This window comes from Geotrypetes seraphini, chromosome 10, assembly GCF_902459505.1.
Source record: "Geotrypetes seraphini chromosome 10, aGeoSer1.1, whole genome shotgun sequence".
Lineage (NCBI taxonomy): Eukaryota > Metazoa > Chordata > Amphibia > Gymnophiona > Dermophiidae > Geotrypetes > Geotrypetes seraphini.
In genome coordinates, this window is record NC_047093.1 from 118,147,806 (window position 1) to 118,175,770 (window position 27,965).

General features: G+C 45.7%; 1 protein-coding gene across 1 annotated transcript in view; it reads left to right on the plus strand.

Moving 5' to 3' along the window:
• The window catches only part of LOC117368550 (potassium channel subfamily T member 2-like), a 437,966-nt gene extending 411,268 nt beyond the window's left edge, over nt 1-26,698 (plus strand). The window contains exons 10-11 of the mRNA XM_033962282.1: nt 7,848-8,028; nt 26,498-26,698. Of these exons, the coding sequence (XP_033818173.1) occupies nt 7,848-8,028; nt 26,498-26,698 (382 nt within the window). The remainder of the gene's footprint in view (nt 1-7,847; nt 8,029-26,497) is intronic.
• The last annotated feature ends 1,267 nt before the right edge of the window (nt 26,699-27,965 follow it).

The following is a 27,965-nucleotide window of genomic DNA, read 5'->3' on the forward strand; positions in this document are numbered from 1 at the left end:
AATGTCTTAAGTAAAGGATCACTTACAGGTCCCTGACCTGGGGGGCTGCCGCGGGAGCGGACTGCTGGGCGTGATTGACCTATAGTCTGACTCGGCAGAGGCAATACTTATGTTCTTATGTGATCAGCATTGAATATCTGGGGGGGGAGATAGCTGCTGGAAAGTTAATCAGCTGTGTGATATTCAACACTAATCAGCTAACTTTTTAGCAGCCAAAAATAGACTATCTTAGGTTCCCTTTTATCAAGCCGCATTAGGGTTTTTCATCACCAGCCACTGTGGTAACAGTTCTGATGCTCATAGAATACCTATGAGAGCCAGATTTTATACCACAGCAGCCAGCGATAGAAAACCCTAATGTGGCTTGATAAAAGGGAGGAGTTACTTAACTTAGCCGGCCAGCCTCTAAATAATACACTGTATTTTTCACTCCATAAGACGCACCTGACCATAAGATGCACCCTAGATTTAGAGGAGGAAAACAAGAAAAAAAACATTCTGAACCAAATTCTCCCTGCCTGGCTCTGCACCCAACCCCACACTCCTTCCCAGGCTCTGCATCCTGTCCCCCCTCTGGTGGTCTAGTGGGTAGGCTGAGACAGGGCACAGGGCAGGCAGGCCTAATGACATGCAGGCAGGTCCCATACCCCCATGTACCCCCCCAGTACCTTAAATCATCCCCATGACCCCCATGTAGCTTCCCAGTATCTTAAATCATCCCCCATACCCCCGAACCCTTTTAAACACCCCATACCTTTTAAATCATACACCCCTGTACCTTTTTTTAAAACAATGGCCAATCAGGGACTTCCATAGACTCCTCCCTAAGGAAGTCCTTGATTGGCTGAGGTGCCCCAGGCCCCTCCAAAGGGAGGAGCCCAAAGCACCTCAGCCAATCAGGGCCTTAGGTCCCTCCCCGTGCATCTGATGATACATCGCGACATGGCCTAAGGCCGCACTTGTGGCGGAGAAGGCGTGAAGCAGGAGGGACTGAGCACCCCTCCTGTTTCCAATGATATTACAAAGGTACAGGGAGGGGGTGGACCCAGCCTTGCCGGCCTGCCTAGGTTAAGGTACAGGGAGGGAGGGAGGTGGGCTGAGCCCAGCATCCCTCCTGCCTTTTGTGGGGCATCAGCACATAGGGGGCAGCGCAGGGGGGCATGCGTCTAAGCCATGACTTTTTAAAAAAAATTTAACTTTTTTACATTGTAGGCCAGGGTTAAAACCACAGGCTCACAGTGCGGGGAAGGGTGGGAGAGATTCTGAGCAGCAGAGAGCAGGGCCAGCAGAGAACAGGGCAGAGAGCAGGGCTTAATGGAGCTGGAGAGTCAAAAAGACTGGTTCCCCAGCCCAGTCGGATCGGGAAATTTATTTAGTGAATCGCATCCCTACCTACTTTTCATGCAGTTCCCCTCATTTACATGCACGGATCGCAGGAGAAGTTAGTGAATCAGGCCAGAGGGAAATCAGGTCACTAAGGGGTCGCAAACCGATCGGTACATGATCAGTTTGCTTTGTGAATCTAGCCCATTGATCAGTTACACACATAAGTCCTAATTAATATTAATTATCACTTGTTAAGCCAATTATTGATAGTTATATCCAATTAAGCACTAATTAAGCTAATTAATTTGAACCTAGTCTGTAACTGTGCATTTAATAGCATGTCTATCTTTGGGTGCCTTTTATAGAATCAGGGCATCAGTGTCTCCTAAATAGGAGGTGCTCTTGCATGAAATCTCTGTAAGTACTATATAGTAATAGTAGCATTATTACATGATCAGCAATTTAAAAAAATAGAGGCAATACCCCCCAAAAGGTGCCTTGTTGAATCTGGACATTGCATGTTTCAATATCCTGCATGACAATGCATTATGGATAACATGAAGAGGAGATGATCTGCAAATATTCTCACAGGCAGAAACACAGAGCAGACCAGTGATATCACAGAAACTGCAATTTATTAGATAAGCTAAATCCAACGTGGCCACATTTCACCCCTAGGCTGCATCAGGGAAAAACTGCTAGAAGGGGAAAAAAAGAAATCACTCCCCACTTCTTTTGAGGCAAATCACTCTCTCACATTCACCTATGTAAAAGTAAGTAGGATTAAAAATCTAAGGAGGTGCCTCTTAAAAGGAAACCCCAAAAAACATAAAACAAATCCCTTTCACATTCACAAAATCAAGCAGGCTTCAAAAAGCTAAGGTGGCATCTTTCTCTTACTGCATGAAACTTTCTGTCTGATAATACATTATGTCAGATTCTAGTGCAGACATGGGCAACTCCGGTCCTCGAGGACCGGAATCCAATCGAGTGTTCAGGATTTCCCCAATGAATATGCATTGAAAGCAGTGCATGCAACTAGTCTCATGCATATTCATTGGGGAAATCCTGAAAACCTGATTGGATTCCGGCCCTCGAGGACCGGATTTGCCCATGTCTGTTCTACTGCACTGTATTTAGAGGGCCCTTTTGTAACTGCCCAAGAACGGAGAAAGAACTTAGGGGGTCATTTTACTAAGCTGAGTTAAAAAGTAGCTGGCACTGTTTTTAGCACATGGGTTTCCTACATGCTGAGGCCTCTTTTTAGAGTGGTCCTAAGATGTTTGTTTATATTTATTCAGTGGTTGATATACCGCTGTTTCTGAGCAACAGATCACAGTGGTTAATACAACATAAACTATAAGTTACTCTAAGTATTTTCCCTGTCTCAGTGGGCTCACAATCTAAATATGGCCGACAGTGCCATTTTCTTTTTAATGACCATGAGCAAATTGCAAAATTAGTATCTGCCATTAGTGTATGATCCTCAATGCTACCTATTTAGTAGACATTAAGGGCCACATTTTTTAAACGGCATCCCGATTGTAGGCAGCGGTAGGCATCCTACCACTGTCTAACCAGCCAATCAGGATGCACATTTTCTAAAAAAAACAACCCGAGGCAGGTCGCCTACACTGTAGGCATCTGTCTCAATTGAGGCAGACAGGTGGGTATGCTTAAGCTCACCCAAGGCTGGGCATGGGCGTGGTTTCTCCAAGAAGTGGCTTTGGGTGAACTTAAGCGGCCGTAGGCATCTTCCTAGGGCCACGATAGGCACCTGAAATGTAGGCCTTTGAAATCCTAGCCTACATTTCAAATAGGTGCGACTCTAAACTGATCACAGGATGGAAATCTCCCTGCCGCGATCAGCTCAGTGGCCGTAACAGGGGACCCCAACCCCCACTGCAAGTCGGCTGGCAGGAGGGATGCCCACTCTCTCCTGCCACTAACTGCAAAATAATCCCTAGCAGGAGGGATGTCCACTCCCTCCTGTTGGCACCCCCTGAATCACCTCCCCCAAAATTCCACATGAACCCCCCATACCTTTAACAGGAAGGCCAGATGGAGGGATGCCTACTCTCTCTGACCAACAGGCCCACCTCTTCAGAATGGTGGGTCTTCCCCTTCCCAGTGCACTGGGGAGGGGCCTAAGGCCCTGATTGGCCCAAGTGCCTAAGGCCCCTCCCATAGGAAGGGCTTTAGGCGCCTGGTCCAACTGGAGTCTTATGCCTACTTCCCAGTGCATTCTGGGATGCACTGGGAGTTGCCTAAGAGTCTAATTGGCTAGATCCCCCATGAGAGAGGCCTTAGGGATCTGGCCAATTAGAGTCTTAGGTCAGTCCCAGTTTGTCCTAGGTGTCATGATAGAGAAAAGCCCTAGTGGGGCAGGGAGCAAGTAGCCCATTTGGAGGATGCCACTGTTGACTGTCCACCGCCACTGCTGTGGTGCCTTAGGAGGTGCCAGTGGGAGAGTCGGTGAGATGCTGCTGCACAGCGGGATGGGTGGGTGGGATGGATGGAAAGCTGCTACACAAGGGATTGGGTGAGAGGGGAGGAAAAATGCTGCTAATGGGGGGAGAGAGGAGAAAGGAAGAATTGGGGTGGAGGAGAGGAAGGGAGAGAAGAGGTAGAAAGGGTTGAGAGGGAGACAGTGGCATAGTAAGGGGGACTGGTCCACCATGGGCGCTATCTTGGTTGGGGCACCGACACTCGTCCTCCTCTCTGCCCCTCTACTCTTTCCCTGCCCCCACCCACTTCTGTGCGTACGTGCCCCTTCCGCTCCCCTCTCCTCCCCTGTACCTCTTTAACGTTCACAGTGCAAACAGCTACCCCAACCTGCTGCTCACACCAGCATCAGCTCTTCTTCTGATGTCACTTCCTGGACCCACTCCTAGGAAGTGATGTCAGAGGAAGAGCCAACACTGGCACAAACAGAAGGAATGTTTAAGTGGTATGGCAGAAGGGAAGGTATGCACATGTCAGGAGGGAGTGGGGGGAGGAATAGATGAGGTGGGGGGCAGATAAGAGGGTGAGGGAGGGGCACCACCATCTTGGGCGCCTCACTACACCACTAGAGGGGTCTATCCTGCATATGGTGGAGGGGAGGGAGACATGCATGGAGAACAGAGAGGGAGACATATTAGATATAGGGTGGAGGTCAGAGAGAGATGGTGCATGGGGAGAGAGAAAGAAATGTTGCACATGATAATGAAGGGGAGAAAGGGAAAGATGTTGCATGCAGGGGAATAGAGAGGTTTGACTCGGGGCACAAGGCAGGGAGAGAGAGAGAGAGATGGTATACAGTGGGAAAGAAACAAATGTTGGATATCACAGTGGAAGGTAGAAAAGAATAATTTTATTTTCTATTTTGTGATTACAATATGTCAGATTTCAAATGTGTTTCCTGCTAGAGCTGGTGTTAGACAGCAAATGTGTGCTAGGACCTAACAGAGAGGAAAAGTCTTTTATTTTGTTTACACCACAGCACCAGCATGGGGTTGGAGAAGGGAAAGGGGTAGGGTGGGTGGAAAGGCTACAAATTAAACATGCCAGGATGGATTGGGCAAGAAAAGCGAATCTAATTGAAATATTTTTCCCTGAATCGGACAGCACTACCCAACAGAGCCATCCACTTTCCCTTCCTCTCAAACAGAGATCCAATGTACTTGTCTTGAACTTAGATTCACTCTTCATCACCACCTCCACCACGGAAGCTAATTTCCAAGAAAATGGATTATTTGGCAACGGGCACCTAATTGTTTGACTTGTTTCTCTGGAAGTTGCTAGAACCAATTATACATTTCCTTCTTATTTTTAAAAATCTTTTCAAACTGTAAAGCAAATATATTTTAGTTTATAAAATCAACAGTTCTCTTTGAACAAGGCATTTCTGGCAGCTAATGCTATGTTTGCAATAAAGATACAAGGCCAGACAAAATATTTGCTACTAGGCAAAGTGCTTAGTGTGGTGCAATTGCTGAACAGTAAGCTACTGAAAAATAAAATGTTTTACTTAATGACCATTGTATTTAGGAAAACATTAAGGCCCTTATATACATGGACATTGTGTGGCCTTTCACTGACTACTGTTTGGATATCCATAGTTATTTATTGAGTACAGGATTCCATTTTTTGTGTTCCTTGCCTATTGTTAATTGAGGCATATAAGATATATATTCAACACAAAGGTGGAGTTTTTTTCCTGACCTATGATGAAAAGTGAACTTCCTTTACTTGCTTTAGCACTGGCTGTTCTGTTAAGTTCCACGATATTATGTGAGATCTTTTTTTCTCCACCAAAGTGTTTTTTTGTTTTTCTGCCTCTTTCTCAATAGAAGGGGATGGAGTAATAGTGTATTTAGTGATTTCAACTACCCCAATATTGACCGAGTAAATGTAACATCAGGGAAGTAAAATTCATTGATGAAATCAAGGACGACTGAGGCTGGTGCAAGCAGTAGCTAGAAGATGGTCATTGCTGCAAAGGTTTTGAAAAGGATTGAGAGGAGGAGAGGTCCTGGTGCTCAGGGCAGTCTGTCCATACCCCCCACCCCCCTAGCTATGGCACTGCCTAGGTTCTTAAATTTAAGATCCTGATTTTATAAAGCTCCTAAATTTAGGTGGCCATGGAGGTAGATTCTCAGCATCAGGCACTCAATATAGGATCTGTGGAGGATAATGTTTTTTCGGTTCCCCGAGTAGGGAACACCCTGTCTGGGTGCCTGTACATACTTTCCAAAACCCAGTGGGTTTTGGAAAGCCCTGAGTTCCAAGCACATCTGGAGGGCCTCCGAGCATGTGCAGATATCACATGCTCGGAGGCCCTCCAGAAGTGGCCTGGAGATTGGTGAAAAAGAGATGAGGCTTTGGGGGGATGGGTTTGGGAGCAGAACAGGGGTAGGGCTGGGGCAGAAGGGGCGGGGCCATGTGTTCCATTTTTTACGCAGCTAAATATGGTAACCCTATGCCAAAGCAAGCATTACACAACAGAAAAGTCAATCGATAAATGGGGAACTTTTTTTTTTAAGCATCATCCCCCTATGGACATTATACAAATCAAAAAGTAAAGGCAAAATACATTTAACGGCTTTAAAAGAAGTAACTGTAACTTTTCCACATAGTCCCCATGAAAGATGACGTATTTGTTCTATCGTACAACTAGCTTCTGCATTCCTGCAGAGAGGTTTTTCGGCTGCTCCCAAAAACAGGTTAGCACCACTTCCTATACTTCATCATGCTTTGTCTTTTTCTCTCTGGGTCATAGTGATACACCCATGTCTCGTCGCTGGTGACAGTTCTCTCCAGAATACTCGGATCTTCTTCATACCATCTCAGGAACTGGGTTGCAACCTCCACACCCTGTTGCTTGTGCAGATTAGTAAGCTGTTTGGGAACCCATCATGCGCAGACTTTCCTGTATCTCATGTCTAATCTAATCTAATCTAAATCTTGGGTTTATATACCGCATCATCTCCACAGGTGGAGCTCGACACGGTTTACATGGTTAGGAAGCAGCGGAACTCCAGTGGGTTTATAAAGTAAGTAAGAGAGAGGTTAGGTGTGATAATAGTAGGGAGGGGACGGGTTACGTTTTGGAGAAGAGCCAAGTCTTCATGTCATCATGCATTATGGCAAATGCAGATCCATAACTGATATCCACATTTGCAACCAGTTGAGACACCATTATCCATCACTCTTCTTTAATCAAAGAAGAGTAATCCTGTCAATGTGCTCTTGTGTGTGTGATATTGATGGGTGACCAGGACAATCTTTGTGAGTTACACCTGTTCTTCCTGCTTTTACCCACTCATAAGCTTTTTGTTGATTCATGGTGCTATGTCCATACTGAGTCAATATCTGATGGTGAATTTTCACAGGTTTCACTCTCTCTGCCCAAAGAAAGCACACTACTGCACATTGTTCTTCGATGGTGCAATCTTGCAATGGATCATCCATGTTTCTAACCTCATAACTGCCACATGACCAAAAACTGAGCACTGTACTGTGTGTGGATGAACAACCCAACAGGCAATGTATGAGTACATATGTTGCATTTTGCTAGCTCTGTTCCAGTTATCGTGTTATTTAACAATTGCCTTTAATTTTTGATTCAACCTCGTACTTACAAGTTGTGCCTTTTCTAACAATTATATCTTAATGATAATGACAATTTACATTTATAGATCTGTTTTTTAAACATGTAAACTTACCTACAATTTCCAAATGTTACTCCAAATCTAGGTACATAAAAGGAGGCCTCAGTTTTGGGCTCATAAATTTAGGTGAATTTTTCACCTTAAAACTAAACCTCCTCTACTGAAAATATATATCTAGTTTAAGTGCCTGAATTTAGGGACTCACCTTTATTGTTTTTACATTGGTCTCTTGGTAATTTCTTCCTTCAGGTGCATCAGTATCTATAAATGTTTATTAGAAATGATCAATCTAAAAAATGTACTGCAACTTATATGCATTATTTCCATTACCAATAGTCTTTATATTATTTGTTTTTTAAATATTAGCATTTGTGGAATTCAACATTTGGAACGAGCTGGAAACAAGCTGACTCTCTTTGATTCCCTCTATTTCTGCATTGTGACATTTTCCACTGTGGGATTTGGAGATGTTACACCGAAAATCTGGCCTTCAAAGTTACTGGTGGTCATTATGATCTGTGTTGCTCTTGTGGTACTACCAATACAGGTAACTGGACAAAAGAAAATTTGCTTTTCTTTTTCAAAAGAATGTTAGTTAATCTGAATTACACCCTATTCATTCTCATATTTACATACCCCATCCTATTTTCAATGCAAAGCATAAATGTTTACTAACCCCCTCTTTTACAAAACTGCGCTAGCAGTTTCTAGTGCGGGGAGCCACGCTGAATGGCCTGTGCTGCTCCCAACGCTCATAGGAACTCAATGAGCATCGGGAGCAGCATGGCTCCCCGTGCTAGAAACTGCTATTGCAGTTTCGTAAAAGGAGGCCTTAGGTTTATTAAAATTTGCAATAATGCTAGGCTATAGGAGATCATGGCAGTTCGCAATAAAAATATAATAGAGTGTATAATAAACTATAATATTAAAAAAGGAACACTGTATTTTGCTTATTAACAGATCAATATTCATTTTTGTAGTCATCATTTATTTTTAAATGTATATATGTAAAGGTAATATTGCATATAAAAAGTTGCCTTGGTTGGGAGCTAAAGAAAGCGCCTATTTCAGGCTGTTCTAAAGGTAATAAATAGAAAGAAAACAGAGGAAATAAAATAAGTTGATACCTATGTATTGGACAAAAAAATACATTTTTAATAGCTTTTGATGGCAAAAACCTTCTTTTTCAGCTCAGAAATGAGTCTGTTCTATAAATACACAGAATGGCATTTTAGAAAGGACATTCAAATCTAAAGTTAGAAATCCAAGATGGGACATCTGAAGTAGAGAGTTGCGCGGGGACAGAAATCCCACCCGTCCCCACCCGTCCCCGCCAAAATCCCACCCATCCCCACCCGTCCCCGTGAGGAATCCCTCCGTCCCCACCCGTCCCCGTGAGGAATCCCTCCGTCCCCACCCGTCCCCGCGAGGAATCCCCTCCGTCCCCACCCGTCCCCGCGAGGAATCCCCTCCGTCACCATCCTTCCCTATAAACTTCAGAAATAGTTATTTTATTTAATTATGCTACTGAATTAAAGGCTCTGGTAGAGACCCATTTACAAATAAGCAAAGAGACTATTAATTTGGAAATATTAATTGGGAAGAATACATACTTTGTAAATGGGTTTCTACCAGAACCTCTAATGTAAATATAAAATATAAATACTCAGCTGATGAGAACCCACAAACTGTCAGCTGAGGACTTCCTTTGCAGTTGGCCTGGGGTCCCTTTTGCCAAGCTTGGCAGGCAGCAGTAGCATCCCTGAGTCACAGATGCTGGCACCTCAGTGGCTCATGGATGCTGCCAGCGACTGCTGCGCTTGGTGGAGGGGAGTTCTGACCATCTCTAGAGGAGGTCCTCTGCTGGCGGTGCTTGGGGATCCCCACCAGTCACAGCAAGGGCCAACAAGTACTTCAACACTGTAGAAATAAAACCAGAAATGCATTTCCTTTTCTTTTGAACACAAAACAAAGATATCTGCCATATACATTTCCCAAGGCAGATGACTCTATGCAATGTCACCTCGGTAACAAAATACAAAAATAGACAAATACACCCCCTCCCTTTTTACTAAACCACAATAGTAGGTTTTAGCACAGGGAGTTACGCTGAATGCCTCGCGCTGCTCTCAATGCTCATAGGCTCCCTGCGCTAAAAAACAATATTGCGGTTTAGTAAAAGGGAGCCATAGTGCAAAATATAGACAGCAGATATAAATTCTCAAAACAGACACATTTTGATCACTAAATTGAAAATAAAATCATTTTTCCTATCTTTGCTGTTTGGTGATTTCATGAGTCTCTGGTTGCACTTTCTTCTTCTGACTGTGCATCCAATCTTTCTTCCTTTCTTTCAGCCTCCTGTATGTTTCCTCTCCTCCAGACCTCATTCTCTCCCCCAACTTTTTCTTTCTGTCTCCCTGTTCCCCCTTCTTTCTGTCTCTCTGTCTGCCCCCTTTCTTTCTTTCTCCGTGCCCTCCCCCAAGCCACTCGGTTTGCTGCCACCGCCATCGGGGAATAGTCCCCAAGCCACCGCTGTCCCAAGCTTTCCCTGCAGAAGCGTCGCGCTGACCAGCATTCCGCTCCCTGACGTCAATTCTGACGTAGGAGAGGAAGTTCCGGGCCAACAAGGCATTTCTCCTCATTCCATCCAGCCTGAGCCCCATCTCTCCTTGATCCAGCATTTCCCTTCTGTGTCTGTCAGAATTACCATTCCACCTATTTTCCAGCATCACCCTTCTTTGTGTCCATCTCACCTATATCCCTATCTCACCACTTTTTCAGAATCTTCATTTGTCTCTGTCCTTGTCTTTACCCCATATTCACCATTTGCCCTTTCAATGTCTTTATCTCCCCCCCCCACACACACTTTTTCAGCATTACTTCTATGTCTCTATTTCACCTCCTCTTCATGTCCCCTCTGTATCTCTATCCTTATTCAGAAGGTCCTGCTTACCCTTTCTCTTCTTTGTGTCACTATGTCCATTTTCAGCTTTCCCCCCTTTTCCTTTGTTACTGCACCCTGTAGCCAGAATCTTTCCACCCTCTCTCCACTCCGGCCCAGCCCAGTATGAAATATTTCCTTTTGTTTCTCTCCCCTCTCTCTTCTCCTCCCTCACCCACGAGTCCTGCATCTGGCCCTCTCCCTTCTACCTGCACCTGGCAACACCCCCCTGCTCCGCGGCTCTCTTAAGCAACTCGTCAGCAGCGGTGATCAAGACAAGCTGCCGACATCGAGGCCTTCCCTCTACGAGTCCCACCTTTGTGGAAAAAGGAAGTTGAAACAAGCGGGACTCGCAGAGGGTAGGCCCCGACGCCAGAAGCTTGTGTCGATCGTTGCTGCTGAGTTGCTGAAGAGAGCCGCAGGTAGAAGGGAGAGGGAGATAGGAAGGCTGTAGAAGCTCCGGAGCATGACACCGAACCCGGCCAGGAAGATTTCTTTTTCAGGCTGCTGCTGCCGCTGCCATCCCCCACCCGAAATGACAAAAAACAGCCTAATGCCCGCGTCGGGAAATAGCCATGCTGAGCAGTGAGCTCAGCACGTACACAGATGAAAGCCTTGCTTGCTGATTGGTCCGGCGGCACGGTGGGGCGGGGCCGCCGGACCAATCAGCAAGCAAGGCTTTCATCTGTGTACGTGCTGAGCTCACTGCTCAACATGGCTATTTCCCGACGCGACGCCAGACTTGTAAGCTGCATGCTTGCATCGCCAGAATTTAGGTAGGTTGTTTTCATCCCCGTGGGAGTCCCGTGGGCAAGGGGGCGTCCCCGTGGGAGTCCCGTGGGTCAGGGGGGCATCCCCGTGGGAGTCCCGTGGGCCAGGGGGCGTCCCCGTGGGAGTCCCGTGGGCCAGGGGGGAACCCGCGGGATCCCCGCGGGACCCGCGGGATCCCCGCGATCCCCGTTCCCGTGCAGACCTCTAATCTGAAGTTCTGCTCCTATTTTGGAACACCACTTCAGGTTATTGAGGCCAGCAGCGTGCCTGATTTTAAGGCCAAATGGGATAGACACGTGGGATCTATTCACAGAGAAAGGTAGGGGAGGGTCTTTGGGGTGGGCAGACTAGATGGGCCATGGCCCTTATCTGCCGTCTATTTCTATGTTTCATCTGCCGATTCAGAGCCTTTTCTAAGATACATAATGAAGTGGATCTGTATACTGGCTATGTGCAATAGGAATATCCATTAGGGGGGGGGAACGTTTCTAAAATTATGGATGGGAAAAACAGGAACATAAATATCCATTTGACAGCACACAATCATTTATGTTGTGAAATGGCAACAAAGACATTCATATTGACCCAAGCTGTCACAGAACCTGCTTTGTAGCAGCTTACATATAGGTCCTTATAAGCAGGGTAGGATTAATTTGTCGAGGGCCCCTAGTCACACAAGTACACTGGGCCCCCTGCCCGGCCCACCCCACAATACACCCAGGCGGAAACAGGAAGCTGTGTCAGAGGGAAGCTTTGGGCAAGCAGCACCGCTTGCAAAATTACAGTTCCCGTTGCCTTTCTTACCCATGTTGCTTGCTTGTCTTACTTTCTGTTGATGGGGGGCACGTTGCTGATTGGGGGGAGGCCTGCGTTGCCAATTGGGGTGGGGGCCCGCATTGCTGATTGATGCTGGAGGGGCCTATCGCCATTTGGAAAAAACAATGTTGATGCCCTCCTTTATCAGGCCCCCCTGATCATTTCGGGCCCTAGGCACGTGCCTACTGGGCCTATTGGTTAATCCTGCCCTGCTTATAAGTTATGACTTCTAGCTGTCACCACTGCTAATAAAGTTGCTGCACTTACCGCCACTTCAAATAGTTGCACTGGTGCTATCAACAGTTTGTTAGTATGGATTCACTATCCCCCCTCCCTCCAACAGAGAGTGGGGTAAATGGACAATACTCGGACTGGAAGAGCTTCACCAGTGGAGTGCCGCAGGGCTCGGTGCTTGGACCCGTGCTCTTTAACATCTTTATAAATGATCTGGACATAGGTACGACGAGCGAAGTGATTAAATTTGCGGATGATACGAAGTTATTCAGAGTAGTAAAGACGCAGGGGGATTGCGAAGATCTGCAATGTGACATAGTCAAGCTCGAGGAATGGGCATCGACATGGCAGATGAGGTTCAACGTGGATAAGTGTAAAGTGATGCATGTCGATAACAAAAATCTCATGCACGAATACAGGATGTCTGGGGCGGTACTTGGAGAGACCTCCCAGGAAAGGGACTTGGGAGTTCTGATCGACAAGTCAATGAAGCCGTCCACACAATGTGAGCGGCAGCAAAAAGGGCAAACAGAATGCTAGAAATGAAAAAGAAGGGGATCACGAACAGATCAGAGAAGGTTATCATGCCACTATACCGGGCCATGGTACGCCCTCACCTGGAATACTGCGTCCAGCACTGGTCTCCGTACATGAAGAAGGACTACTCGAAAGGGTCCAGAGAAGAGCGACTAAGATGGTTAAGGGGCTGGAGGAGCTGCCGTACAGCGAAAGATTAAAGAAACTGGGCCTCTTCTCCCTCGAACAGAGAGATTGAGAGGGGACATGATCGAAACATTCAAGGTACTGAAGGGGATAGGCTTAGTAGATAAGGACAGGTTGTTCACCCTCTCCAAGGTAGGGAGAACAAGAGGGCACTCTCTAAAGTTGAAAGGGGATAGATTCCGTACAAGCGTAAGGAAGTTCTTCTTCACCCAGAGAGTGGTAGAAAGCTGGAACGCTCTTCCAGAGGCTGTTATAGGGGAAAACACCCTCCAAGGATTCAAGACAAAGTTAGACAAGTTTCTGCTGAACAGGAACGTGCACTGGTGGGGCTAGTCTCAGATAGGGTGCTGGTCTTAGACCAGAGGGCCACCGCGTGAGCGGACTGCTAGGCATAATGGATCACTGGTCTGACTCAGCAGTGGCAATTCTTATGTTCTTATGTTCCAAGAGTTCTGAACCCTAGAGTTGTTAGGAGGGAGAGGTGCCATCTTAGATTCTGGTGCCAGGTGGCAGCTTAAATGGACCACAGCCACCTGGGAACAATGAAGCAAGCAATGTACCCTGGATAGGTCCTAGTGATGAGGGGGGGGGGGGAATGGTAGGGCTCGGGAGGGGGGTCATAGATTTTGTTTTGGGGACAGGGTTTTATTTCAGGGGATTGGAGATTGGAACTTAATGGGACGAGTGGCTACAACGATGGTGCCGGGAGATGAACTTCGGATTCCTGAATCACGGAGAGGCACTACAGGGACTACAGGGTCCAGACGGACTCCACCTGACCAACAGAGGTAAGAATGTCTTCGGACACAGGCTAGCCCGCCTACTTCGAAGGGCTTTAAACTAGGTAAGTCGGGGGTGGGTACCCACTTTTACACCAGAGCAGTAAGTACCAATCCTGATGGGGCGAACCAAAACTCCGCTACTAAGTCTAAGGTAAGTACCCTTATTGCAAAAGAATCACTAGGTGACACTTTAATTCAAATGGATGGCTCACTACAGGAGCTTAGTAAACAGAAAGAGTGGAGAGCTATGTATGTTAACGCACACAGCCTAGGGAATAAATTTCTAGAACTAGAAACAGAAATGGTTAATGCAGACCTGGACGTAGTAGCAATATCCGAAACATGGTTCACAGACTCTCATGGGTGGGATATAACTATACCAGGATACAACCTGCTTCGACAAGACAGAGAGGGTAAGTTGGGAGGAGGGGTAGCACTTTACATCAAAGAGAACATCAAGACAACCAGGATCACAGATGTCAAGTACACTGGGGAATCCATCTGGGTAAACCTGGCCAGAGGCGGAGAAAAATGCCTGTATCTTGGAGTGGTGTACAGACCTCCAAGGCAATCGGAGGACAAAGACGCAGAATTAATTGAAGACATTGAGAATATCACCTTACGGGGGGATGTCGTTCTGTTAGGAGACTTCAACATGCCTGATGTGGACTGGAACACACTCTCAGCGACAACTTGTGATAGCAGGAGGATATTAACGTCCATGAAGGGAGTAAGGCTCAAACAAATGGTACTAGAGCCCACTAGGGCCCAGGCCATCCTGGACCTGGTACTTACAAATGGGGAAAGCGTCTCGGAGGTCTCGGTGGGAGAAAAGCTAGCCACCAGTGACCATAACATGGTATGGTTTAACCTTAAGAAAGGCTTCCTTAGGTCACAAACAAAAACAAGAGTACTCAATTTCCGAGGCACTGACTTCGCACGCATGGGAGATTTCGTCCATCAGACGCTGCAGGTTCATGAAGTATCTGATAATGTGGAAACTATGTGGTCAACCTTGAAATCGACCCTTCATGAGGCAACTCAATGCTACATAAAATCGGTAACCAAGCAGCAAAGAAAAAAGAAACCCCAATGGTTCACTGATGAGGTCTCGTACCTCGTCAAAGAGAAGAAAAGAGCATTTCTCGTATACAAATGCTCGGGGGAAAAAGAAGCAAACATTGTATACAGGGCAAAGTCTGCAGCGGTCAAAACAGCAGTCAGGGAAGCCAAACTTCGAATGGAAGAAAATCTAGCGAAAAACATTAAGAAAGGGAACAAATCCTTCTTCAGGTACATTAGCGACAGGAAAAAGAACGCAAACGGGGTAGTACGCCTTAGAACGCCAGAAGGGAACTATGTGGAAACAGATTCCGATAAGGCCAAATTGCTGAATGATTACTTCTGTTCAGTCTTCACCTGCGAAGCACCAGGACACGGGCCACGGATTGAAGCAAAGCAAAGCATGGAAGACCCATTTCGGAATTTTGATTTCACACCAGAAGAGGTTTACAGAGAACTGTCGAAACTCAAGGTGAACAAAGCCATGGGACCGGACAATTTGCATCCAAGAGTGCTCAGAGAGCTATGCGATGTTTTGGCGGAACCGTTAGCCATGCTCTTCAATCTCTCCCTAAGTACGGGGAGAGTCCCCCTGGACTGGAAAACTGCCAATGTTGTTCCTCTGCACAAAAAGGGTTGCAGAGCGGAGGCTGCGAATTACAGACCAGTAAGTCTCACATCAATAGTGTGTAAACTCATGGAAACTCTACTTAAAGGGAAATTAGACACGATATTGGATGAGGGAAATCTGAGGGATCCCTGTCAACATGGATTCACTAGGGGCAGGTCATGCCAATCCAATCTCATCAGCTTCTTTGACTGGGTGACAGGAAAACTAGACTCGGGAGAGTCTCTGGACATAGTGTACTTGGATTTCAGTAAAGCTTTTGACAGCGTCCCGCACCGTAGACTATTAAACAAGATGAAATCAATGGGGTTGGGTGAGAAACTAACTGCATGGGTCAATGATTGGCTGAGTGGAAGACTTCAAAGGGTGGTGGTCAACGGCACCCTCTCTGAGACATCGAAGGTGACTAGCGGAGTGCCGCAGGGATCAGTACTGGGACCGTCCCTTTTCAACATATTCATAAGGGACTTGACCCAGGGGCTTCAGGGAAAAGTAGCACTGTTTGCCGACGACGCCAAACTGTGTAACATAGTAAGTGAAAGCAATCTCAAGGATAATATGACGCAGGATCTGCTCGCGCTGGAAAACTGGTCCTCGACATGGCAGCTGGGATTCAACGCTAAGAAGTGTAAGGTCATGCATCTCGGCAGCAGAAATCCATGCAGAACATACACCTTGAATGGAGAGGCACTAGCTGGGACTTCAGAAGAACGGGACTTGGGAGTAATCATCAGTGCAGACATGAAAGCTGCCAAACAAGTAGAGAAGGCCTCGTCCAAGGCAAGGCAAATGATGGGATGTATCAAGAGAAGCTTCGTCAGCCGCAAACCTGAAGTCATAATGCCACTGTATAGAGCCATGGTGAGACCTCATCTGGAATACTGTGTGCAATTCTGGAGGCCACATTACCGTAAAGATGTGCTTCGAGCCGAGTCGGTCCAGCGGATGGCCACTAGAATGGTCTCCGGACTCAAGGGTCTCTCATACGAAGAAAGACTGGGCAAATTACAGCTCTATACTCTAGAGGAACGCAGGGAAAGGGGTGACATGATTGAGACATTTAAATACGTCACAGGTCGTGTAGAGCTGGAAGACGACATATTCGTTCCCAAGGGACCCTCGGTCACAAGGGGGCACCCGCTTAAACTTAGAGGAGGGAAATTTAGTAGTGACACCAGGAAGTACTTCTTCACAGAAAGGGTGGTGGATCAATGGAACAGACTTCCGGTGCAGGTGATCAAGGCCACCAGCGTGCTCGACTTTAAGAATAAATGGGACATCCACGTGGGATCCCTACGAAGGTCGAGCTAAGGAACTAAGTCATATGCACTCAGACTTAATGGGGTGGGTCAGTAGAGTGGGCAGACTTGATGGGCTGTAGCCCTTTTCTGCCGTCATCTTTCTATGTTTCTATGTTTCTAAGTCAGGAAGGGAATTGGCACACATAGGGAGTTAGGATGAGGCTTTGGAACTCTTGATAAGCTAGACCTGCTTTGATCAGGAACGGAGCATTAGTTTGGGGGTACATCACCACAACCTTTGGATTTATAGGGACTCTATATGGAGTAATAAACATTCTGATAAACATTCTGGAAGGTATATGCTGGGCACTTACCCTCCAGGGATTCAAGATAAAGTTAGACAAGTTCCTGCTGAACCAGAACGTACGCAGGCAAGGCTAGTCTTAGGGCACTGGTCTTTGGCCTAAGGGCCGCTGCGGGAGCAGACTGCTGGGCATGATGGACCACTTGTCTAACCCAGCAGTGGTAATTCTTATGTTCTTGTTAATATAGCGTTAGTGCAAACAGTTACTGTTCCTTCCAAAAAGGATTCCCTGGATATCCTATGTAGCAAGTCTAACTCCTGACATCTATCTTTTTGGACATGGATGTTTCTTATTTTCCTGCAATGGAAAATCAACACCTATTTTTTTAAGTCCGTTAAGTGCAATCCAAAACATGCCCAAACCATACCCCCTTTCCAGTAAGTAATGATGCCAAATATGTTAAGTAGAATGGGTATCCAAACTGTGATTGGCTAACACCCTTATTCCCTTTGGTGAGAATGGTTGGACTTTGCTAAATATTAGAAAAAGTTAATATAATGGACATCAGTATGGGCACAACTCACTGTGTGGAAGTGAAATGTAGGCCCAGGCAGTAACTCATAGATGACCAGCACCAGACAATAAGTCTAGATAAGAACTGCCCCATACATCATATAGTCCAGTTTTGTGAAATTAGTTAATCCAAAACACTATGTAAGTCTTAAACAAACATTCAAACCAATTGAGAAAAGGAAAAATAAAGATTTAATAAACTCCCCATAACAAAAATATGCATCAAAACCGTGAAAGTGCAATATCTAATATAATAAAACGCTAGCCGCGCATGCGCACTCCCTCCTGCGTGTTCCATTTTCTGTGCGCTGTAGGGCCCCAAGTAGGAGTGCGCATGCGCTCTTAGGGTTCTGTTTTTCGTCCTGTTGTTCAGTCTGGCCTGCTCCCTGCTTGCCTTGCCCTATTGTATTTTTTAGTTGAAAGACGCGGTGGTGGCTCTTCTCACGATCCCCGCCTGCGTTGGACTTCCGACGCAGGTGGAGATCATGAGAGGAGCCGCCACCGCGTCTTTCAACTAAAAAATACAATACGGCAAGGCGAGCAGGGAGCAGGGCAGACCGAAGCTCTGAATCCGGTGTTGTGCGGGGGGTGGAAGAGCAGCAGCAGCCGCCACCGCCATGGAGCCGCTGCGTAGCGAGGAAAGCGGCAGATGGTGGCACGTGCGCCCGTCTCCCTCCACTCCTGGTCGCGGCGTCGTGCAGTTCCCGGCCGAGCACTGCCAGCAGCTCCTGCAGCGGCTGAACCAGCAGCGGCAGGCCGGCTTCTTTTGCGACTGTGTCGTCCGCATCGGGGAGGCCCAGTTTCGGGCCCACTGGAACGTGCTGGCCTCCTTCAGCGGCTACTTCGGGGCCCTGTACGGAGAGAGCTCCGGCTGTAGTGTCTTTCTGGATCAGGTGCAAGTGGAAAAACTTTTGCACTTTATTTACACAGATCACGTCAGTCTGGACAGGTAAAAAGATTTGCTGCTCCGGCGAGGGCTTCTTTTAGCCGAGGCGTCTGGCGCTTTTGCCGTTGGGTGAGAGCCATCACTTGCTTGGTTTAGAAAAGTATGCAAGGCTGACAAGCGTGCCCTTTTCTGCCTTAAAATATCAGCCTGAGAATGAGTGGCAACTTCATAACACTTTGAGGAGAGGCTTCTGTTTTGGGTGTGGGGAAGGGAAGTGGAGGAATGCCAAACTTAAGATTTAAATTTTTGCCCCTTTTTTTTTTGCCTTTTTAGTCAGAGGGGAGGTAAAACAAAGGGAGAAGGGCTGCTGCTGGATAAGAGGAACAGTGAAGGGGTGGTGGTGGACACAGGGGAGGTAAAATGAAGGGAGAATGGACAGGGGGAGCAGGCAAGGGGTGGTGGTGGACAGCCAAGGAAAAAGAAAGACAGAAATATAGAAAGCGGCTAAGGAGAGAGAGAAAGAAATAAAGACAGACACACACACATATATTCTAGCACCCGTTAATGTAACGGGCTATAAGACTAGAGCTCATATAAAAAAATTTAATTGAAAAGTTTGTCAATAAAGTGTACTTAGCTGAGTCCAGTTACCACTCAATAGTTTGTGGTGATACCTTTGGAGCACTGTGAAACAGGTTTTTTTGACTGTCCTTACCAGGAAGAATAAAACTGATGTGCTACAGGCTCTGTTGGAAAGGAACACTGTTCAGATGTCTATGCCTATTCCCAGAGAAGTAAAATGTTCCTTGGAAATGATTTCTAATCTTCCAGTTTCCGATAAAGAGAACCTCTCTCAGTGAAGTCTCAGTTCTAAAGTTATCCCTCAGCTTTGTCAGTTTTCTTCAGAAGCTGTCCTCAAGTTTAAAGAGATAGATGCTAAAATTGAACAGTTAACCTTACAAGTTGCTAGGGCAACCACTCTTCAAAAATCTAGTTTATATGCAATTAAAGATAGTTTCCATATTCAATGTAAGATAGAGAGTCCCTAGAAAATTCTTTGAGAAATAGGAATCTGTGATTCCTTAATTTTCCTCATACTCAATTACTGTCAGCAGAGATTCTGATTTGAAATATTTTAAGGAGGTTTTGGGATAAATTGTTATCTGATGCAAAAACATTTGTTTGGTAAAATGTTTCTATATACCCAATAAGTGTTTGTTAGAAGGGGACCAGCAGGATGAATTGGGACAGGAGCCTCCATTGGAAAGCATTGATTTGACTGCCTTCCTGGAAGATTCCACTGATAACATCTCTATCAGAGTCACCCTGTTGGTAACCTTCACAAATGAAAAGTATTAAATCCCATGGTTTTAATAGTATATTTGAAGAGAGAGTTGTTTTCTGTAATAAGACCATCCAGGTCTTCCCTGATGTATGTAGATCTATACAACGTCAAAGGAAGGTGTTTCTTACTTTAAAATCAAAGTTGTTAGGGACTATGGGGCTAATAATAAAAAAAAGTCTAAAAAGTGGCCTAAATGGGTACTTGGACGATCAAAAAGCCTGATCGTCCAAGTACCCATAACCAAAGCTGGTTTTAGATGTATCTAAAACCATCTTAGGCCTTTCCCCTGCCTCTAAATGCATAGAACGAAAAGAGGCAATTTTAGGGGAGGGGAAAGGGCGGGAGGTGGGCCAACCTAGACCTAGGCGTACAGCAAGTATAACCAAACATTTTGACAGGTTGCCTAGTCGGCACTTATACGTTTTGACGTAGACCAAGTCAGAACAGGTATAAGTGACAAAAAAGGACCCATTGAGCTGATAGCGACTGGCATGATCAGCTCAGCGGCCCAGCAACCTACCCATCCCCCACTGCAACCATCACGGCAGGAGAAATGGCGGATCTTCCCTGCCACGTTGCGATCACCCCTGTACCCGAACTGCCGCGACCCGCAGCAGGAGAAATGCCCAATCTCTCCTGCCGCGGTTTGTGACAGTTCAGGTAGAGGTGTGATCACATCGCGGCAGGGGAGATAGCCAATCTCTCTTGCCACAATAACGATCTCGAAGTGCCGTCAACCACAGCACTTCGGATCGTTATCGCGGCAGGAGAGATTGACTATCTCCTCTGCTGCGATGCAATCACCCCCCCCACACACACACACACACAAGATCGGGCAAGAGAGAGCCCAAGCCCTCCTGCTCCAGCGAGACGAAACCCCCCCCCGACAAGATCGGGGCAAGAGGGAGCCCACCCCTTCAGTACGGCAAGCCACGACCCCCCCTGACAAGATCAGGGTAAGAGGGAGCCCAAGCCCTCCTGGTGAGCCGCAAACCCCCCCCCCACGACAAGATCGGGGCAAGAGGGAGCCCAAACTCTCTTGCCCCGGCGAGCCGCAACCTCCCCCGACAAGATCAGGGCTAGAGGGAGCCCAAGCCCTCCTGCCCCAGTGAGTCACGACCCCCCCCCCCCACTGATTACAATCGGGCCAGGAGGGAGCCCAAGCCCTCCTGGCCAGGTGACCCCCCAAGATACGGGCAGGAGGGATCCCAGGCCCTCTTGCCCTCAATGTACCCCCTCCCACGATTGAACCCCCAATCGTCCCCCCTGCCGACCCACGAGACTCCCCCGCCAACCCCTCAATCCCCCACCCTAATCCCCCTCCCCGTACAACAAATTGGCCAAAAGACGGGTCCCAAGCCCGTCCATCCGGCAGGCCAACCATCCCTCAAATGGCGGGCCTTAGGGCCTGATTGGCCCATGCGGCTCAAATCCTGCCCACAGGTGGAGCCTGAGGCACCTGGGCCAACCGGAATCGGCCCAACCCGGTTCATATGCCTAAGGCCCTGCCCACAGGAGGGGCCTAAGGCTACTGGTCCAATTTCAGTTGGCCCAGGCACCTCAGGCCCCACCTGTGGGTGGGATTTGAGCTGCCTGGGCCAATCAGGCCCTAAGGCCCACCATTCGAGGGATGGCTGGCCTGCCAGAAGGACGGGCTTGGGACCCATCCATTCCGCCAACTTGGACAGGTACGGGGAGGGAGACTGGGGTGGGGAGTTGAGGGGTTGGCGAGGGGGTCTCATGGGTCAGTGGGAGGGGGTGATCGTGGGATGGGGTGCGTCGAGGGCAGGAGGACCTGGGATCCCTCTAGACTGTATCTTAGTGGGGGTGGGGAGTAGGGGGGTCGCCTGACCAGGAGGGCTTGGGCTTCCTCTTGGCCCCATCGTAATCAGCGGGGGGGGGGTCACGGCTCACCGGGGCAGGAGGGCTTGGGCTCCCTCTTGGCTTGATCGTAATCGGTGGGGGGGTCGTGGCTCACCGGGGCAAGAGGGCTTGGGCTTCCTCCTGTCCCGATGTTGTCGAGGGGGGGGGGGCGGGGGTAGATTCTGTAACCGGTGTTGTTTTTGACAGACACCGGTTACAGAATCCAGCTTTTAGGCAAAGGACTGGCTCATCCTTCGCCTAAAAGCTCTTGTGTTGGGCGTTTGGGACTTAGGCTTTTTTTGGTTGATTATATGTTGTTAGTGTAGACGTAGTGGTGGTCTGGGCATTTAAACAGATGAACGTAGAGTCAGGCCATTATCAAAAAAATCTCCTATTGGACATTTTTTTTGATAATGGACATTTTCCCTGCTTCTACTTTCAACGTTTAGGGCCTTAGGCCACTCCACTTTTGATAATATCAAATATAAATGCCACTATTGTCAAAAAAAACTAATAATGAAATACCAGCGGGCATGATTTGGAGTTCCTTCCACAATTTAGAATGGAATAACTACATCACGTTATATAACAAGTACTCTAAATCATACTGTGTCTTGGACTCATGTCCTCCAGAAATTATGAAAGCAGCTTCATTAGACTTTAAACTATCTTTGCTGAATTATTTAACCAATAACCTAAAAAATGGAAAATTCCTCACTAATAATGGTCATATTATAATAACCCCAATTCCAAAAAATCATAAAGAATCATCAACATCAGTAACCAACTATAGACCAGTAGCATGCATTCCATTTATTGTAAAAATCATGGAAGGATTGGTACATACCCAATTGATGGAATATCTCGACCAGTTCTCTCTTATGCACGATACTCAATCTGGTTAAAAGCCTCTGTTTAGCACTGAGACAGTAATTGCGACTATCCTGGATAATTTGCGTTTCTTGTTTAGTAAGGGCCTCAATGCCCTGATCATGCAATTTGATATGAGCTCTGCCTTTGAGTTGGTGGACCATGGGAAATTGTTACAATGCTTAGACACAATTGGAATCAGAGGAGAGATATTAAACTGGTTTCGAGGTTTCCTTATATCCCACACCTATCAAGTACGTTTTAATTACGATCTCTCTGATACATGGAGCAATCCATGTGATGTGCCACAAGGGTCACTATTATCCCCTTTGCTTTTCAATGTTTACATGTCCTCATTAGGTGCGCAATTGTCCCAGCTGGGGATAAAACTATTTAGCTACGCAGATGACTTTACGATCATTATCTCATTCACTACCTCTCTCTCAGAAGTTACCCCCAAAGCAACAGAATCGGATGGAGCAATGGATGACTGAATTCAGACTAAAGCTAAACTAAAGCTAGAGAAAACAAAATTTTTTATAGCTTTCGCCACACCCGCTTGACACTAAATCATCAATGTGCATCAATAACCTTAGCTATCCTATTCAACTCACTATGAAGGTATTGGGAGTAACACTGGACCAGAGCCTGACCATGAAAAACCAGGTGGACTCCTTGGTTAGAAAGAGTTTTCTCACCCTCTGGAAGCTTCAGTCCATTAGAGCATATTTTGATGACTCATCATTTAGAATTCCGGTACAATCCCTTATACTGAGTCAACTTGATTATTGTAACATCACCTACTTGGCACTTTCCCAGAAGAATAAGCGGCGATTTCAACTGGTACAAAATGCAGCGGTTAGGCTACTTTGTTGCCTGAAGAAGTTTGATCATGTAACACTCTCCTATCGACTTCTACACGATGGAGGCACATGTGAAATTCAAGTTTGGTTGTTTTTGCTTTAAGGTACTATACGGTTTAGCCCCTAAATATATTACAGACCTTTTCTCTTTCACAACCAACAGACATAAGAGAAGCTCACATCTGAACTTTGTTTCTCCAGTGGTTAGAGGTTGTAAATTTAAAAGTCATCAACAACATCTTTTCTCATATCAAGCAGCATTATGGGGTAAAGATCTAGAACAGCTGCTCATGCCTACTACTTGTGGGGAATTCAGGAAACACCTAAAAACACATCTGTTCCTGAAGTACTTAGGTAACTGACCTATACAATCTTAGTCCTCAACAAATGATCTTTAGAACTGTTAATCACTAACTCTGAACTTTGTTAATTCCACTCAGTCTGTAGCATCTTTTAATCATTGTAAACCGCATAGAACTTCACAGTCCTTCGGTATATAAACTGTTATTATTATTGTTACTAATAATGTACAATCCTTTCAACCACCTCAATAGTGATGTACAAATTATGTGAAATGAATGTTTTCAGTACCCCCTCCCCGCACCACCACCACCACCACACACACACACACACATACACACCGGTCATTTAAGCAAAGCAAGACCAATGTACTGGAGAACCATCATGGCATCATTCTGTTCTCCTCAAAATATCTCTAACTGAAATAAAATGGCATAGGAACATCAGCCATAGAGCGGTTAAATATACTGACAGTACAAATGGAAAAACCACTTATCTGTTAGATGACAAACTTATTTGCTGATGTAATTCTTCTTTTGTTCGGTTATCCTTCAAATTCAAATACCATTACAGTATAAACATTCCATTTGTGAAAGTGCTATGTCACTCGTTCCTGGTTCTCAAATGACGGTGTGTCCACCACAAATCCTTATGCAAGACAATATCACATTTTTCCACATTTGATAAGGATAAGGATTTGTGGGGGGTAATTGAAACGAGTTTTAGACGTATCTAAAAACAGCTTAGGCCTTTTCAGTGCTGCTGTATGCCCAGAGCTGAAAGGGGCGTTGTAGGAGGAGTGGTGAGGGCAGAATTTAGGTGGGACATGGGCTGACCTAGACTTAGTTGTACTGTAAGTATAACTGAAAGTTTAAGACTGCCTAGACAGAGCTTGTACGTTGTGACTTAGGCAATCTAAAACCAGGTCTAAGTGCCCAGAAGGTACCAAAGTGACCAGATAACCACTGCAGACACAAAGTACAGACCCCCACACACTGCCCCAGTGATCACTGACTCCCCCACAACACCATAAAAATTGGAATAAAAATATACATACCTGCCTCCAGAACATCAGCACCTGGCATAGGAAAGCCTAGTAGAGCAGCACAGAGGTGGCTTAAGTAGTCTGGGGGATGGTCTATTGAACCATGGAGAGGAGGACCCAGGCCCATAAGCCACTCTAACCACTGCATTCATGGTGAAACATGTGCACCACCAAACTCTGTACTGCCATATAGGTGCCACCTGCAGCCATAAGGGCTTTTAGGGTTGTAGATAGGTGGATAATGTAGGTTTAGGGGGGGGGGGTTGGGAGGGGCTCAGCATGACCTATAAGGGAGTTATGGTGAGATGTTTATGTGGCACGCTTTTTGTGACGTTTGCAGCAGTGCCCTGTAAGGTGCCCCACTACTGTGTTGCCATGTCTGGGTGGCCAGTTCATCACTTTGCTGGCCCCTCCCACATTCAAAAGGTCTTGTTCTAGGCATTTGTGACTTGGATGAATTTTTGGACAAGAATGAGGTATAAAGATAGACGATCAGATGGCTGGATGTACAGGTAGACAGACGATTCTCGGGGGAAAAAATATTTTGGATGTATTTTTCGAGAATGGACTTTAGATACTGCCGACTTTGGATGACTAGCGACTTAGGCCCAAAATGGACTTAGACATATTTTTTGATTATGCCCCTCCACATGACTACTGTTCATTCCTATTTTTTGTATAACCTTTTTTTCTATACTTGTAAGAGAGTGTGAGTGATTTCTATATCTTTGGATCTGTCAGTGTGAGATAAGTGTATGGGATACTAACACCTCTAAGACCCCTTGTGTCCTCTGGAGTTTGTCTAAGTTCCTACAGTATGTATAGAAGGATATGTGCATAACAACTGATGTCAATTAGCGCTCATAACTACTTGTTAATTGCCAATTATTGGCACTGATTAGGCCTATTAATTAAGATGTTTCATTGCCTATGTGCACTGATGTAAGCACACAACTTTAGGTGCCATATACAGAATTGGGGGGATATTGTTCATGCATGTGTACACTATTGAAAACTACATAGTATGCAATCTTTGCAAACAGTATATACTGCATGCTAATAGCATTCAATATTCATAACACTGCCTCCAAAATGAAATAAAAATAAAACAATACATTTTTTAAAATCCTGTAAATGAATGACATGGGAAACTGAACAAAGCAAAAGATTGCCTGGACACTTCTAATGCCTAAACCTAGCACTATTTTCCTTTACCCTCATCACTGATATGATTTCAGGTGTTTCCTTACCACCACCACCCCCCCCCCCCCCAACACACACACACCTTTTTCCCCTTAGCTAAGTTCCAGTTCACTATGTCTACTCATATTCTAGCACATACTGTCTGTGGATATAGGGACATGAAGGAGGGAGTGAAAGTGGAGTGGGCACAACCGAATAGAACATGACCACTCTGCTCCCTTCTCTAGACCTTCCCCTTTTTTCTCTGCATACTTTTTGAAGGACAGAAGCTGTAATAGCAAGCAGAGCAGCTGTTCATTGCTCCCTAAGATTCCAGGATGTTCCTGCCCACAGTTCTTGGCATTTTACCAGAGACACTGAAATTCCCAGTTTCCTGGTTAAATCTGGAACATTCCCAGATACGGCATCAATATGGACACCCTGTTCTGCAGAGCTCTGAGCAGCTACCATATTTGCCTGTAGGTGAGATGCTGATATCATAGGGCATGTTTGATAGCTAAAACTATACAGAGGACTACTGTGAATCGTCTGTGCATTTGCAGATTTGCCTTTGTTCTTGCAGTTTGAACAGCTGGCCTATTTGTGGATGGAGAGACAGAAATCTGGTGGAAACTATAGCCGCCATCGAGCGCAGACAGAAAAACATGTTGTGTTGTGTGTCAGCTCCCTGAAGATCGACTTGCTTATGGATTTCTTAAATGAGTTCTATGCTCATCCCAGACTACAGGTATATTTACTGTCTTATCATATGTTACATCACTAAGCTCTCTATGCAAAACTGAATTAAATCATATTAGATACTGTATGCAATATAACTGCAAAACTAATGTATTACTTCAAGCATGGGAAGGGATAGAGTAGGGTATGTGAGTGACTATTTCAAGTGAGCAAAATCTTTCTTACCTTTTTGTTCAAGCTCCTAGCCGGCATATTTTATTTATTTTTTTATTTTATAGCATTTATATATCACTTATACCCTAAGTGGTGTACATTCAGGTACTCAAGCTTTTTTCCCTATCTGTCCTGGCAAGCTCCCACTCTATCTAGTGTACCTGGGGCAATGGGGGATTAAGTGGCTTGTAAATCAAAAACAATATATATATAGGATAAAGAGAGATCAATCATAAATCCACAAAAATACCTTCCAAATTCTTAATTAGAAACAGTGATGAAGTTTTCTCATATCAGACTTATCTCCACGAATCACACACTTAAAATTCTTTATAGAGGAGAAGCCTCAGATCCCCGTGCGTTGCCAGTGATTACAACAGCACTAGATAGGGAACTAACCTCATTGGCACTCTCCCCCTCTTGCCTAATTTTAAGATGATGTATATCAAAAAACTCTCAAAAAACTAATAATGAACTTAGCTTCAATTAGGCAGGGAGTTCTTATGAGTTCTTATTGTATCCCATCATAAATTATCTCTCAGCTTCTGTTTTCTTTGCTTGCCCAGGGTCACAAGGAGCAGTGTGGGATTTGAACCCACAACTTCAGGATGCTAAGGCTGTGGCTCTAACCACTGCACCACACACTTTCAAATAAAACAATTTCTCTTATTTGAGGACTGATGCTGGTTGTATTGCATCCTTCAGTGAGACATACAGACCGCAATGCATTGTAATCTTTGAAAAAAGCGATTTTATCAAATAAGAAATATACTTGAAACTTGATAAAACGTGAGGGTAGGGAGAGAATTTTACTTCCTTTAAAGAAACATGATGGCAGATAAAGGCCAAATGGCCCATCCAGTCTGCCCACCTGCAGTAACCATTATCTCTTCCTCTCTCTAAGAGATTCCACGTGCCTATCCTCCACCTTCTTGAATTCAGACAGTCTTTGTCTCTACCATCCCTTCCGTGAGACTGTTCTACACATCTACCACCCTTTCTGTAAAAAAGTATTTCCTTAGATTACTCCTGAGACTGTCACCTCTTAACTTCATCCTATGCCCTCTCATTTCAGAGCTTCCTTTCAAATGAAAAAGACTCGACTCATACACATTTACATCACTTAGGTATTTAAACAT